Source organism: Protopterus annectens, chromosome 6.part0 (genome assembly GCF_019279795.1).
Source record: "Protopterus annectens isolate FY-2018-M chromosome 6.part0, PAN1.0, whole genome shotgun sequence".
Classification (NCBI taxonomy): Eukaryota; Metazoa; Chordata; order Ceratodontiformes; family Protopteridae; genus Protopterus; species Protopterus annectens.
Genome location: NC_056737.1, coordinates 48,081,993 through 48,099,376, shown reverse-complemented (window position 1 = coordinate 48,099,376; position 17,384 = coordinate 48,081,993). Strand labels below are relative to the sequence as shown.

The 17,384-nt window shown below is 38.1% G+C and overlaps 1 protein-coding gene across 1 annotated transcript in view; it reads left to right on the top strand.

The window, feature by feature from the left end:
* Nucleotides 1–16,136, top strand: part of LOC122803764 (vomeronasal type-2 receptor 26-like) — a 78,530-nt gene extending 62,394 nt beyond the window's left edge. Inside the window, exon 4 of the mRNA XM_044073455.1 lies at nucleotides 15,228–16,136. Within this exon, the coding sequence (XP_043929390.1) occupies nucleotides 15,228–16,136 (909 nt within the window). The remainder of the gene's footprint in view (nucleotides 1–15,227) is intronic.
* The last annotated feature ends 1,248 nt before the right edge of the window (nucleotides 16,137–17,384 follow it).

Genomic DNA, 17,384 nt, shown 5'->3' with positions numbered 1-17,384 from the left:
AAAAGTTTTGCTCTTTACCCCTACCCGGAAGCCTTCTCCAGTAGATTTCACTGTCATATCTAATAATGGTACTCTCATATCTTCAGTTCCAACTACCAAACTCCTTGGAATAACAATAGACAACAGCCTTAACTCTTAAACTCACATTAACAATACAATTAAAACCGTAAATAGAAAACTGGGTTCCCTCTATAGGATAAAACCATTTCTTACCTCAGCTGCCAGAACAACTATAGCTCACACCCATCTAATCTCTACACTTCTTTATGCCTCACCTATTTATACTAATCTGTCAAAACATAACTTCAACAAACTTGAAACATCCTACAATAACAGTGACAGATTTGCCACTGCCAATCCTTTTCAAACCCACCACTGTTACAATTTAAAGCAGCTAGGATGGCTTGAGCTTCAAAAATCAGCTAATATTTCACCAACTTACCATTGCAGACAAGTCCCTTTACCAACCTGCTAATACTCCAATACTTTCTACATGCATAGCCCCCTACAAAAATCTTAATACCTTACCCTCTTCAAATAAACTACTTGTCTGTATAAGTAAATCCAACAACCTGGCTGGAGACTCTCTGTTCTCTAACACTGTTGGAAAAAACTGGAACCTACTTCCCAGTGAACTTGCACCATTGTCCTCATTATCATCTTTTAAACATAAACTGAAACTATACCTTACAACACACTGGTTATGCCCCTGTACTAACCCTGACTAAGTTCCCCTCTCTATTACTAGCTACTGCTTCCCAGTACTTCTCTGCACTATGTCTAATTTCCTTGTTTACAAAGAGAACTTTATCTTGTAGACAATACCATTGTCTGTAGTGTTATCACTATTATGGTTTGTTAAATGTATGTGTTTTAGATTAGTGATGTACTTGTTGAATGAGTTGTAATCATGTGTTACATTATGTAATGTATCAACATTTTATTTGAATTGTGTTGGAGCTTTTCTCCCCGGGGCCACTACAGAAAATGGACATATATCCAGTTAGACTAGCCTGGTCAACAAATGTAAAATAAATAAATAAATAAAATCTGTTCAGCACACGTCTATACAATATGGCATACAGTCCTAATATATTTATAACAGAGGCATATGAATCATGCTGATATTCACAAATGACACACAACCATTTACAAAATTCCAAATAGCTGGGCTAGCAATATCTCCTTTTGTTACATTTCTGTATAAATCATATTAATATTCACAAATGACATATAATTATTTACAAAAATCCAGCTAGCTGGGCTGGCAGTATCTCCTTTTATTAATCCCCCCACCCTGAAAATGCAAACTAGTTTTTCAAGTGACCCTTGAGAAACATTGTTTGAGAGGGTTGGGCCTATCTGGGAATACCTTACCCCATTCCCTATCTTGAGATTCCAGCTGCCTTGGCATTGCTGACCCCAGTACAGTGCTGCATGGTCCCATCATATGCCTGAAACCCTAGGCTCCACCATAGTAATTTGGGATTTGGCTGTCTGTCTGTCTGTAGGCATAGATCCCCCTCAGACTCCTCCTGCCTTGTACTGCAAATACTTAGTACAAGGGCCTCCCTGTCATGGTAAGGTTTCATAATGTTAACTTAGTACAGTTTGTGCCCCTGCCTGCTGCCTAGCAGTTCTACCATATAGTTAAAATCACTGACCTTCCTTACCACTTTGAAGGGTCCCACCAAAACTGCCTGCAGCATGTTGTGTCTGACAGGAATGAGAACCATTGCCTTCTGCCCTACAGCATACTCTCTGGCTTGAGAATTCCTGTCATACCAGACCTTTTTCTCCTGTTGGGCTTCTGACAGGTTTTTCTGGGTCAAGCCCATGAGTTCCCTGACCCTTGTCCTGACGTTTAGGACATATGCCAGAACAGACTGAGTGTGGGATTTACACTCATTCTCCCACTCACCTCTAATCCAATCTAAAGGTTCCCTCACCCTATGACCGTACAGCAACTCGAAGGGTGAAACACTTGGGGATTCCTGGGGTACCTCTCTGTAAGCAAACAAAAGATGGGGCAAATATTTGTCCCACTCTCTCTTAAACTGATCTGCAAATGTCCACAACATGGTTTTCAGTGTAGAGTTGAACCACCCAACAAGACCATTAGTTTAGGGTGGTAGGGAGTGGTTTTTAGGTGTTTCACCCCACAGTACTTCCATAGACAAGCCAGCAGGTCTGACATGAAATTGACACTTCTGTCACTCTATATTTCTTTTGGGAAACTTACCCTGCTGAAAATCTCTAACAAAGCATTTGCCACTTTTTCTGCCTCAATGGAGGACAGAGCCACAGTTTCAGGGTATCTGGCAGCATAATCTACTACCACTAGTACATACTTCTTCTCTGTGGAACTTGGGGTACTCATAGGACCCACAATTTCAATAGCTACCCTCTGAAATGGCTCCTCAATCACAGACAAAGGCATCAAAGGAACTTTCACCTTGTCTCCTGCCTTGCCTACTTTTTCGCACTGCTCACAGGTCTTGTGGTATCCTGTTACATCTCTGGAAATCCCAGGCCAATAAAAGTTTTGCATAATATGTCTCTTTGTATGCTTTATGCTCATATAACCTGCAAAAGGAATGTCATAGGCTATGGTTAGAAGTTCCAGGTGGTAGGCTCTGGGCACTGCCAACTGCTGTATTCTCTCAAACTCTAACCCTCCCTCAGTAGTCTACTGTCTGTACAGTAACCCTTTGTTCCAGTATACAGATTCCTCTTTTCTTTGTCAATCAGGTGCCTCACTAGCTACCTCCCTCAGGCCTTGTAATGTAGGGTCTGAGAGCTGAGCCTGTCTTGGCTCTCTCTTTGTAACCCTTCCCAGCTCCCTTTGCACAGGAAGTCTGGTATTCTTTGACAGCGGTGCCTCACTGTCAGCCTGGGTACTACTACTCAGCTCTGCACTTGCAGTCACTCTGTCCAGCATTATAATTTAAGCAATCAGTATCAGACAATTTAGAAATAGCAGTTACAGCTTTACCATGGAGTAAGGGGGTCAGGAACTGTACTCAGAGCCCTTGCTCAACATTATACTGTTTACATACCCTTTCAAACATGTGAATGAAACTATCAAAATTATCTCCTCTGTAAGTTGTGGAAGAAATTTACTGACCTTTGTTGCTTTTGGGGTTTGGTTACTTGTTTCCCCATTTCCTCCATGACTCTGGCAAAGAGTCAGCATTTCTTTTTCATGCTGTCTCTGCCTCTAATTCCCTTCAGCTTCCAGATGTATCAGTCTCGCTGCTGCTTCTGATTCCATTTGTTTCTTCTGCTACAGTCTCTTTGCTGCTTCGATTTCCTAACATATGGCCTCCAGTTCAAGTCTCTTTAAGTCCAGATGGATTTTTAAGTCCTCTGTGGAAAGGTTGAACTGTCCATTTTCTGAGTGTTGTAAATTGCCAAGACCAGCCAGGTTGTCCTCCTAGTTGTTGGCCTGTGATGCAGCTGTGACTAAGGCTCCAATCATCTTTGCTTTAGTCAGGTTGGCATGCACCAGTCCTTTGTCTTGGCATATCTCAGACAACTGGCTCCTTGTCAGTTTGCCATACTCCTCTGCTGACATCCTTGCCTGCTCTCCCTGACTAACTAAGCTAACAAAACAAAAAAAACTATTGTGATATGAAACTCTTAATGTTCACTGTGTGGCTGATTTAGAGTGCAAACACCTTCTTCAGTGTCCACTGTTTACAGGCTACAGGAATTCAATATCCACCAAACTGAATCCTAATATGTGGATATCCCACCACTGCAACCAATTAATATGTGATACCCTGAACACTGGCTCAGTAATCAAGGAGCCTCAATCCTAACCAATGGCAACAGTGGGGGATGTATACACTGTGAGGATGACAACTACACACACAGTAAAGTGCAATTTCCCTTAAGAGCACACAGAGACAACAGTCAGTCTGGGGTTGGTTTCTCCCTCTTTCTCCAGATTCCCAGTAAGACTCCCCACTGGCACAGCTATAGAGTTAAGATCTCAGCTAAGTGGCCAAGCCAAGACCTCCAGCACCCTCTCTGTCCAACTAGTGCTTCGTGTCTCTGTCCAGGTAGCTGACACACACCCATCCTTTCAGTCTTGATTTATATACACACACACACACACACACACACACACACACACACACACACACACACACACACACACACACACACACACACACAAACCAGGGAAAGGCTGGCACAGGTTTACTAGCTATGCCCCCTTCTGCCCAGAGTATAAGGTAGTTTGACTGCCACCAGCCACTCCTTATCAGCTACTCTAAGACCCATAACAAAGGGTGTCCAATCTTACTGTGGGATGTTGCTATTAATCCAAATGGTAGTTTGACCAAGAGCACGGCTATTAGGAGTGGCCTGCACAGTGTCAGCAAATAGATATGCAAGTACTCTAAGAGCTTAAATATCTCTAAACACACCAGCCACAATTGAAAGGTATAAAAATATTTAATAAAAAATATTAAAAGAACAGGACAATACTAAATATGTATTCACAGTGACATCAGAGTTCAAAATCACAGGAAATATTTAAAACAACATTGCAGAGCAGTCTCAAAAATACAGAAAACATCTAAACTAATCTTTACTATATTCCTTACTGAATGTAAAATAAACTACTGTACCCTAGATAACTTTTTTATCTAATAATATTCCACTCAATCTTTCTGTTTTTCTGCTACTCTCTTGCTCTATACCAGCAAATCCCTAGTTATGTGTCGTTGTTCTTTCTGTTTCCTAATTATTACTATACCATGACTTAGATATCCATTTTACTTCATATGTTGTCTTATTTAATGTTATATTTTTACTCTCTATCTTTAATTGTTTTGTATTTTATCTATATGCTCCCTATTCATCCTAGCTTGTTTACCACTCTAACTGTATTTAATGCTGTTTATTATGCTGTTTGATCTGTTTGATTTTATTGTAAATTTGTATGAACTATGTTTGGAGATTTTTCTCTCTGGGCCTCCGCTGCAAATGGGCAATCTTGCCCAGTCGGGCTTATCCCAGAGAACAAATGCAAAATAAATAAATAAATAAACTTACAGAGCAAGCGAGGCAGATGTGGTGTGTGGGTTTTCTCAACTGATGCTGTCAGGTCAAAGACAAATGCAAAATGCACAGCGTCTCTCTCAGAGTGTTCTTAAATTATCTCAAATATTGCTGCTGGGATACTTGCAGCATGATATCACTTCTTGTCATCTGACTATCCTAGGTGAAAACTCCCAATGCTAGAAAGTACCAGCATTTAGCACATCCCTGTGAAAACACATAAACAAGGACTTCTCTTACATCTATGGCAAGTGGTGGAAGTTGTAAAATAATTTACATTCCTCCACATATAAAGACAATAAAAAACTTATAGTTCTGCACATTGTGTCCGTACTGTACTGAAACTGAGAGATAACATTTTTTGTTTATGGCACAATTATAAAGTAACTTAACCTCAACCCTTCTTCTGAAGTTTCAGTCTTCCCTGCTAAAATACATACAGCTAAACAGTTACAATAGTGTATAAAAATATCTTTTCAGCACACATCTATACAATATGACATACAGTTCTAATACATTCGTAACACAGGCCTATGAATCATGTTGATATTCACAAATGACACACAACCATTTGCAAAATTCCAACTAGGTGGGCTGGCAGTATCTCCTTTTGTTACAGTAATCATGCCTGAATTCCAAAGAGCTTTTGTGCTCAGGGCAAATAGATACATTGAGCGTACACAATTACTTTATAGCTTCCTGAATAGCTCTGCCATGTTGGATTGGTTAATCAGCTTGTACTTTGGCTTTTTATTGTGCCATTAGCACATTCTGCCATTTGCTTTTGGTTTGCTAATGAATACTAAATAGCACCCTATAGTGTAGCTGTTAAGAAATATGACCCATAGTGTGTTACATACTATAGCAGTAAGTGGTGCAAGAAGTGTCTTTAATTCATTAAGATTTAAATAACTGAAAGAAAAAAACTCGTATGTATGCAGTCATTAGTTCATATGATTTACTTTGTAGCTCGTGTGAACTCATATTTCTTATGTTACATTAGAAAATGATCAATAAATGTGAAAGGTGGTAGTACATTAATCAGTAAACAGATGTCTCTGCAGTTTGCGTGTTGTCTGTTACATGCATCCTTCTTTCTTTGTATCTATGTTTGCTGAGAAAAATAAAGAAAATAAATGCATGCAGAAGTGCAACTCATAATAATAGCCTCTCTTTCAGTAGTAAAGATAAGTCATACTTCTTTAAGGGTCTGAAGGTCAAATTCTGATTTGAGAAGGCAGTCACCTTTCTCTCTTTGAAGGATAAAGTCTTAGCATTAGCCACTGGCAAAGCAAACACCCATTTCAGAGACCACATCCACCAAATGATGCAACAGATACCTAACCCAACATATCCTCATTTTCTGGAAAAGGCTGCCTTTATCCATCAAGCAAAGTACTTTCTTAGCGACCTGTAAACCAGTTAGGATGACTAGATGAGTGACAGCAAATCTTCACCAGGGATCTCTGAAGAAAGTCTAATTAATTGGAATAATTTTAGTCAAAGTCAGAAAAAAACTCTCTGCAAGTAGGACTAGGTACAAGGCAAGAACTGATACAAGTAGACAAAAAACGCCAGCAGAAAATACAGTGAAAAGCACCAAATGAGGCTAATAAATTAAATACATAAGTATTTTATTAAAGTATAATAAACATCCCAGACCGGTTTCAGCCAACAGGCTTTCCTCAGTGGGAATTCCCACTAAGGAATAACACACTGTAAGAGCCACATCTTTGAGACTGCTTTGGCAGACTACCTGTAAAAGAGATATCAAGTGGTGCAATCATAGCATACCAGTAACTGGAAGTCTCTGACTTTCTTCAGAGTGGTGGCAGTACTACCATGCCCAGGCAGAAAGATGTGTGGAATTACAGGATTCAACAGCCTTCTCTGGAAATTGTGTGCATGTGATTGAATGTGAAAAACAATACTTTGAGTGAAAGGCAGTTACTGTGGATAGAGGGGCACTGGTAGACATTGCTTCATGGAGAGAGTTGTGTGGATTTGTAAGTGAACAGTGTGCAGTATAATTTGGATGTGGAGGTTAGAGAACCAGACCCAGGATAGTAGTGCACTCCCTCTATGCTTTTAATACCAAGGTTGTGTTTTGTGAATTATTCATTGAAACAGACTGGGTAACAGCATCTTCTTCACATGTAGTGCCATTGGTTGCCACAAGGTTGTCACAGTACAAAACATTTCTTTCATATTTCATCTGTTAGAGACATACCAGTCTACTGCCAGAAGTAATTTACTCTTTTTTAAATCTGGTAAAGATGCCATCAAAGCAATAAAAACAGTTATTTCCATTTGCTACATTCATTCTCATGTGTCAACTCAAATCATCTATAAGGCAGCACAAAACATAGTCAAGCATTTTAGTAGGCAGCATGTGGCAGTGTTTAGTTACATTTTTTCATCTTCTATCAGCTCACATTCTTGTTGATGTGCCAACTGTACTCTTTGAGAGTGCTGTTCATGCCAATAAAAAAAACTGAAATTCAGTTTCAATGAAAACAAAGCAATTTTTTTGCACCCTGTACCCCCATCATCTGGGGGCAAGAGTCCACCCTCCAACTTTTAGATGCTAGCTTCACAGTCATATACCAGTGGGAAAAAGTTCAGCCTCAATGATTGCTGAAAGTTGTTTTCAGTAATAATGGTTTATAAGCACGACCCTTGCTGTGTTTACCAGGAGTGAATCAACTGTCTTCTGATAAGATTAGTTCCCTTCCATGATATTTAAACTTTTGAATCAAAAACTGAAACGTCCACCTTTTGAAGCATCTTTCTCCATGGAGTATTGCAAGAATGGACATATAAAATCTTCATATGGTCTTTCATAATGATTCACTCTAAGAATGCATACTTTTTATGCACTATCATTTTCTACTCTCACATTAAGGAAGTCACAGTATTTTTCCACATTTTCAAAATTGGTCTGTTTTGACTTATTAATGCAAACTATCTTGAAATTCACTACATCATGAAAATCATAAATCAGTCCACCAAACATGAAACAAATGGTTAACAAGTGCTTTTGAGGGGGAGACAAGCTATGCTGCACACATATGACAAGATGTACTCCTATACCCCTGCCTCTATAAACATACTAACTCCAAAACTGTGCAGTGGGGGGGGATAAGTGCAACTTTTTCTTAATCCACTGTTACCCCATCTTGATGAATGGAGACATGAAAATTAATGCTCTGATAAAACATTAATTAACTTAGTAGCTGCCTTTAATACTAACAATTTCTTTACTACATGGAATGCATGAAAAGAGAAAATCACATCAGTTTGCTTATGTCTTTCATACCTTGAATTGTCTGGCTCCAGGCCTCGTACTTGCTTATTATTAACAAAATAAAGGGCCTGTTTTTTTTTTTCTTTTGTTTTTTGGTAAAGAACTCCAGTTAAAATAGAAGTTGCCATCTGAAAGTGTCTTGAGTCCTAGAAGAAACTTTTATGAAACATTAATTTTATAATGCAGTCTACTTGGCTAGATTCAGCATTGCCAATGAGCAGTTACAAAGTGTATTTCATAAAGCAGATATTTCAGTAAACATAAATCATAGGTGGGCATTTATTTATTTATTTGACATTTGTTGACTGGGTTAGTCTGACTGGGTTTTTCAGTGGAGACCTGAGGAGAAAAGTTCCAGTAGTACATGAAAACAAAAAGTAAAATAAGGTCAATAATTACAAAGCAAAATATACAAGACAGACATAAAATGCGACTAATAAACAACCAACATGGTATACTTCTACAGGAGAAATATTCCAAACATCTCTGTGTAGAAGCTAGAATAGTGCTGTGGATGATGGTTTTAGTTACTTAGTTGGAATTTAGCCTTCCAGTTTTCTAACACTGTTTGCTGCAAAACCAATATGCTTCACAGATAATGTTAGTAAAGACCATCAACTTTTAATTGTAGCTTCCAAACATGAGCTTCCCTGTAACACATTAAGGAATGCTGATGACCTCCAGACGTAAAGAAGGTAGGCATTTGATCTATGTATCTTGCTCTGTATCCCTAAGATTATGAGTCACTGTCCATCACTTGCTAATTTGTTGGTGATCAAAAAAGGAATATTACATATTGAAAAGATCAGCTGATGGAGCACAAACTTGCAGAGACCAAGGACACATACCAATAAAAGTTATTCCTCCTTTTCCGCCCTCTAGACTCAGACACTATTAAGGCAAAACCTCATAATCATTCTTACATACAGAGCTACTTGGTAAAGTAGGCACCTCCATCTATCAAGCAAATAGCTTCATCATCTCTTCATCATACTCTTTTTGTGCATAAAACTTAGTTCTTAGTGGTGCCCATATGACTTCATAGCTGGGACTTACTGTATAACTATCCCTAGTCTCCAGTTCTATTCATTCATCTATTTTATTTTTAACTTCAGTATTGAAGATAATGTACCTGTGAGTTGTAATTACCTGTTTAACCTCTTTCTCTTATTTGGTTTAGTTTAAACAACACCCCTCTGCCCCTAAATGCACATATACTGGACTGTACAGTCAAATGACATATTATACTTCCCTTCTTTTATACCTATGGCATTTCAGACATCTTACTCCTCTACAAATGAGTTCACTCACAAATGTATTATGTTTTACATTCTGTCAGTGCAGCTGCTGATTAATGCACTCTGGTGATGCATTTATATAAACATAAAGCATGTCTTCTCTATTTTGATGCATTATACAAGTGAGGTGTACATAATTCAAGAGCACCACAATTGCTGATCATTGTACGTTATACTTCTTTTTGATGGTGTGAATGAGGATGCAATGTTTTGTACACTACTTTGCTTGTGTTATCACCTGGGTTGTAGCTAAAGTGTATTATCTTTGAATCATTGCACCTACCTAGTTTACAAGCAAGCAGTCATGAAAGATAAAGACCTATCAGTCTCAGAGTTCTGTGAGTCTTGTATGCACATGCTAAACAACAGCTTACACACACACACACACACACACACACACACACACACACACACACACACACACACACACGCTCACTCAATGGGTGGAAATCCAGGAGCTGAGCAATGCATGAAGGACTTTTAGCTAGAAACTACCTCCTGTTTCCATTATCTCTGCTGAATGGACATCTGCCATGTAAATGTACCTTACAGTTCTTATAGAAATAACATTAGATCTGAAACAGAGAGAGAGAGAATTTAAAACTTTCATTTTTCCAAGTTTTTATTTAGAATTGCTTTTATAAAATGATTCAGTAAGATGTCTTCAACACTAAATAACACTGAAACTAGAGAATCATTGCTGAGAATGTGACAAGATTTCCAACTTAAACAACTAGCAGAATTGTGGAATATAATAGCTAATTGTAGACTATAAAGTGCCTGCTTCTAGAGTGCTAACACAAATGGATTCATCTAGTGAACCGAGCTATTACTGAAGAATGTATGATTCTATTTTTTTTGTTTGTTTGTTTTACTTTTAACACAAATAGCTCCACCTAGATGTTGTTGTTGTCTTTCGGCTTTTCCCAGTTAGGGATCACCACAGCGGAACTCTGGTCCGCTAATGATTGACAGTAGATTTTTACAGGTGCCAACTCGATGTACAACCTTCCATGAAGGCACGCCCATTTACGCATGTCTTTCAAACGCCCACCCAACTGCGGGGAGGACATGCAGACTCCACACAGAAGGCATTCCCCGCACTCCAGCCAAGAATCGAACGGGAGAACCTCTTTCTGTGAGGCAACAACGCTACCGCTGCACCACTGCAGCAGTATAGCTCCTAGATACAGGTAGTTTATTCAGTAATGGCATGTGATTCTAGTTTTAAGTATCTGACATGTTTTTGCAGATTTAAAACTGCTTTTATATTTTGAATGCATATGTCACTTGTTTCTGCAGTTTTACTATGTGTTTTTGAAGATTTTATGTGCTGCATCCGTAGCTTTTGTTTTACTCTTATCCCTCACTGTTTCACTATTTTGTCTGTCATATTGCAGGTGTTGTATAGTATAGACAAACATCTGCATCTGTCAGTTTCACACAGCAGTGTACAAATCAGTTTTCCTTTGTTCTTTCTTTGATATTGTACCTAGCTGTAATTAATAGGTTACAGTGTTTTGATCATATAATCTGGTGTGTGCTTAGCAGCATTTAACACTATTGTGTTCCATAATATATATTAGCCAGTGTGCTTTTCCACACTTTCTTACAGTTCATTTGTTACTACCATGGATTAATCTGGGAGATTACTAGCTCTATTGTGCCCTGGCCATTGTTCACTACCCAGTGACATATATGTATTATTTTCCATTACAGGGTTCCAATCCCCACAAAAAGCTGCAATGCAGGAGTTTACCCAGGAGAAGAAAAAAATGCTAGCTTGTAGAAGACTTCCATTCCCATATATAGGTGACAGTAAAACATTTTACAGGAAGTTGTATGGCAGAAGAATAACTGCTACATTGCATTCAGCATTGTAGAAGGTTCATTTTATTTTCAAGGGTGTATTTACAATAGAATTACTATAAAGCTGCATCCCCTATAACTGAAGATAAAATTCTGCAAAGTCATAGCTTTGCCTGCTTATGTCTAAGGGCAGTCATCCATTTCCCACATTCCTTGTCTTTTAGCAGGCTTCATGAAGGAATTGATAGAAACAATAAGCTAGCGTCTTGACCTTTCTAGACTACAAACCTAGGCCATTGCCATTTGCATAGACCCACAAATGTTTCTAAGCTGATGATAATTCAGTCCACACAGAGACAGGAGCTCATGGTTAAATATAAATTAGCATTTTTTGAGAACAACTTTTCTGAGATTAGCTACCTTGGCTAACCTGCTACTCTCAGCCTTGCTATACCAGACTTCACATTTTTCAGTACCCTATGCTCAAGTTCCATCCACTCATCCATATTCTCTACATTTGTGCTTCACTAACCACACCCCAAACACATTTTACCCAATCCCAACTGTCACCATTATTTTCATCGTGTGAGCAACCCTAGCCACGCCCTCTCTGCAATTTACCCTTCTCAGTATACTGTCTTGTGTCACACCATATTAAAGATGCATTGCCATGACTGACAATTCCCAAGCTCCTCTTACCCAGCCTTTATTCTTACAGCAGAGCTCTACTCTCACTCTGCCCTCCCACCATCAGTTGTCTTCATACTTTCTCCCTTTTTTGACTACAAACACCCTGATTTCTAGTGAATACACTACTGTACTCTGATCATGCCATAATCAAACCACAGCTGCCAAACACTGTTCTTGTTATCTCCCACTATTCCTCCCTGCCTTTCTACATTCCACAACACCCACTCAGCAATAATAAGTATGCAGTATCTTCTCTACAATCCCCTCCACTTTTCATTTATCCTTTTTACTCCCCTACGGTTTACTATTCATAATATTCCCTTTTCTCTTATTACCACTATATATTGCTACCTCCTACCACTGTTTCCTTGTATCAGGCTCTCCGAGCCTTTTTGGCTTTCTGATTGATTTTCTAGATCATTGTTGGGACAGGTGAACTGTCTGCCGGTTCCACTCTCATACCATTTGTGTTCTAAAGACATCCTTAATTTTCAGTTTAACATGCTTTTGCATTTGCTTCTGACATTATGGCTCTCTTTTTTTATTGCAAAATATTTTTTCCCAACATGCAGCATACCTTAGTCTTTAAACTCAGGCTGTTTTGCTTCACCTTTTGCAGCCTCTGGTTTATTACATTGTTTTTTGACTCCAGTTTGCAAAATGACCAACACAGGGCAATTTACTATATTATCAACTGCTGTATCACTGACAGGTTTGATACTCAGCTGAAATTTCCATTGCTATTTGTTTCTCAGCTCCTCTAACAAAGTCCCACTCAGAGTCAATGTAAAAATTAAAGATTGACCCTCATGCAGGTTCATTTATTTGGAGCTCAGATGAGAAGATCATCTTTCCAGAGTCTTGGTGCAGCTGCTTCTTCCACCCAGAACCTGTCATTGTTTGGGCAAGGACTTCATCTGCTAAGAGCAGAGAACATTCCCAATGTATCCTTTCCAAATTTTACTTAATAACTGTACACACCTACTTACAGCATGAGTGTGAAAGGACTGATGAAGACTTCACTTTCCTTAAAAAAGTAAGAGGTTTCCAAGGATCACGGGAGGGCTGTGCTCAAGCTTGGCATAAATGGTCCCATTACAGTAAGCTGTCCCCTTACTATATTGGCCTTAAAAGTGAGTCACCTTGTGAGAGATACTGACGTCACATAGCACATCCCACACGGTGTGGGACTGAGGGGTGATATCCTGTTTAGACAATCTGCCATATAAGCTATTACTTAGGTCACTGCCACGTATTTTCTGTGGAGCACAGGGATCTAACCCAGGAAAACCACTGGCAAAAGGATAATTAAGAGACAAGCTGATGTATTAATGCCCCAGCAGTTACAGTCAGTGTGGAATATATCATGGTACTAAGAGACCCCTCCCCCAGAGACAACCAAAAAAGTAATCTGATATTTGTTATGGCCTAAATTATGTAGGTGGAAGGAAAATCTGATACATAAATGCCATGGGTGCTTAATGAAAGTATACAAATAATTTATACAGTTGTACTTTAATAAGCGACTGTGATGGGTTGATGCCCTGTTCATGAATAGCTTCTCTGTACCGATTGCCCATACAGTGCCAGAATACCCACCCCCATGACAGTGAATTGGACTAAGAAGGCAATCACAAACTAAATGAATGAATGAATGAATTTTTTAACATGAGCACATAGAATATAGCTGCATTAACCGTGATGGATTTATTCTACATGCACACATACATATATGTGTCAATGTGGTAGAAGTGCTAATCCAAGGACCCTTTTCAAACATGTGGGGCCCTAAAGCAAATTCACACCATTTTACAATATAAAGTTACAATAAGGTAAAACAAGTAAATATCCTAGGGAAAAATGGCAGTATTGTACAATGCAGATTCATGGTATATTACAATACAGTGACAGCACAAAGGTGTATAGTTTACAAGTATTATAAAAAGTAAACTCCAAATACATTGTTATACAGGTATAAGACTGTTAAATGTAATGGGAACTGACTAATATGCACTTTAGTAAAGAAAACCTTAGGTAACAGAGTTAAGGAAATAAAAAAAGGTCAAATAAGTATATATCCAGGGTCTATATTATGTCAACGAAAAGCCGTTCCATCAAATGGCTTTTCATTGACCCTTAATAAGCAAAGTCCCATTATAGTGAATGGCCAAATCAGTGATTTCTTTCCCTGGGAAAGAAATTGCTTGGTCATCCTTGTGAGTTTGCCCTTTCCCCACTGTAGTGCAATCTCAGAGTTGGTATATTTAGTAAGGGGGGGGGTGTGGGTTGTAATTTTTAAAGTGATGTGTAGTTCATAGTAGGACTAGCAATTTCTTTCCCAGGAAACTAAATTGTTGATTTGGATGTTCGCTGTAATGGGACTTCGCATTTTAGGGGTCTATGAAAAGCCATTCGATGAAACGGCTTTTTTATAAGATAATATAGACCCTATATCCATACATGTGTGTGTGTGTGTGTGTGTGTGTGTGTGTGTGTGTGTGTGTGTGTGTGTGTGTGTGTGTGTGTGTGTATGCGTGTGTGTATGTGTGTATGCGTATATATATATTATATATATATATATGTATATATATATTGAACAGGGGGATACTATGAAGAAACAGGAAAGGTAATATAGTAAAGTAGGATGACAGGATGGCCATAAAGGCATAGGATTTTAATGCCAAAGAGAAGAGGTTTCTGCATACTTACTGGTAGCATACTGATGTAGTTTCAGCTGTTATTGCATAATTACAGCAACAGGATAACACCTAATGACTTACGAGTGCGGCTAGACAGCATTGCATAAACTGTTAGCTGGTCATTTTAAAACTGTATTCCTTTTTTTCATTTGTTGGTGTCATGGCATCTACTGGTATTTCCTAAGTTAGCATCCCTGCTTCACACAGCATACATTTTTAATAGAAGTGAAGACCTATTCTCTTCATGTTCATTAACTATTATATCTGAATAATGCAATAAATATTAAAGAAGTATAATAAAACTAGATGCATATGTGTATTGTCTTGCATTATTTTTCAGATTCCATTGAGTGTATGAAGTGTCCTAAAGATGGTTGGCCCAATGATGGAAAAGACAAGTGCATCAAGAAAGTAACTGAATTCCTTTCTTATGAAGAACCACTAGGCATAGTGTTGGCTACAGTTTCTGTATTCCTGTCAGCGGCTACTGCTGCCATCCTAGCAATCTTTCTGCAATATCATCACACAGCTGTTGTCAAAGCAAACAACAGGGAGCTTAGCTATATGCTTTTATTCAGTCTCATTCTGTGTTTCTTATCTTCATTAATTTTCATAGGCCGCCCCAATCATGTGACATGTGTTTTTCGTCAAGTTGCTTTTGGCATAATTTTCACATTATCTGTTTGTTGTGTTTTAGCTAAATCCATTGTGGTGGTCATTGCTTTTAATGCTAGCAAACCAAACAGCAGGCTGCGGAAATATTCAGGACCCAGGCTGCCAAAAACTATAGTCTTGCTTAGTATGGTTGTTCAAATTCTAATATGTGTTTCTTGGTTAATTCACTCTCCTCCATTTCAGGATGAAAACACAATTTCTTTAATAGGGAAGATTATTATAGAATGTAATGAATGCTCACCTGTTGCATTTTGGTGCATGTTGTCTTACATGGGCCTTTTAGCTACTGTAAGCCTTGTAGTTGCATTTCTGTCTAGAAAGCTCCCAGACAGCTTCAATGAAGCTAAATATATCACTTTCAGTATGTTGGTATTTGTTAGCGTCTGGATGTCATTTATTCCAGCGTACTTGAGCACACAAGGGAAGTATGTTGTAGCTGTTGAAATATTTGCCATTATATCCTCTGGGGCTGGCCTCATTCTTTGTATATTTGTACCCAAGTGCTACATCATTCTGCTTAGACCAGACATGAACACCAGAGACTACTTAATGGGAAAAGGTGTATTTAAGAATGGAAAAGATTAAATTCAATATTTGTAAGCAACATTTGAAATATAGAATGTAAACCAAGTATATATATATATATATATATATATATATATATATATATACGTGTGTGTGTGTATATTTATATATATATATATATATATATATATATATATATATATGTGTGTGTGTGTGTGTTTACTATCAAAATCAAGAAAAACCTATTGACGCATGGTCCCACAATTGGATCACAACATCAGAAACCTGTCGAAACATTCAAAATGCAGGTATCAACATTCGGCATTATTTTTACCAGTCACCATCTGGTAAAAACAGTATTCACATGCCATACAAATTTATACTGTAAATATTTTAACTCAGAGATCACACTACAGTGAGGAATAGGGCACTTTTCCTGATCCCCACTGTAGTGCGATCCAATTAAAAACAGCAACTATCAAAACCACAAATGTAAGCTGTGTGTCAATGTTTTGAAGTCAACAGGATTTTTGATGGCAATTTTGCCCTTATACACCTTGACCCTCGACCTTCTGACCGATGGTAAGGTGAGTTTCAGAATTTTGATTGTAAACTATATATATATATAATATATATATATATATATATATATATATATATATATATATATATATATATATATATATAGTTTACTATCGAATAGGCAACTGGACTTTGTTAAATTGATGTTAGTCCGAATGCCCAGTTCGATAGTATCAAAAGAACGAAAACATAAATGTTGAAATGCAAACAGTAAATGCACTACAGCATTCACTGTTGTGAATTTCAACATTTTAATGCAGATCGCACTATAGTGAGGATCGGGAAATGTACACTTTCCCTCACTGTAGTGCGATCTCAGAGTTTGTATATACAAGTAGCAGGGGGATGTGGGGGGTGCAGACCCCCCGCATCGGTGGTACAAAATCATTGTTTACTGTGTGTTGCACAGTAGTAGCTGATGTGGAAGTTTAAGCATGGAGAATGTTTGAATTGTGTCAAATTCAACATTTCCACTTCTGTGTTCAATTTTTGTGTTGGTCGATGTTTTTTTTTTTTGGTTATCTGGATTGTTGTGTGATTGGTGACATAATAGTAAACCTATATATATATATATATCTTATACATTTATTGTTAGACAAGTGTTACCGCTGGAATTAGGTAGAATAGAACTGCCTTTGCTAATTTAATCATTTTCAGAATTTATATTTTGTTCTGGTTATTCCAAAAAGTTTAGTGATGACACTTACAGCTCTTTTATTGCAGTCT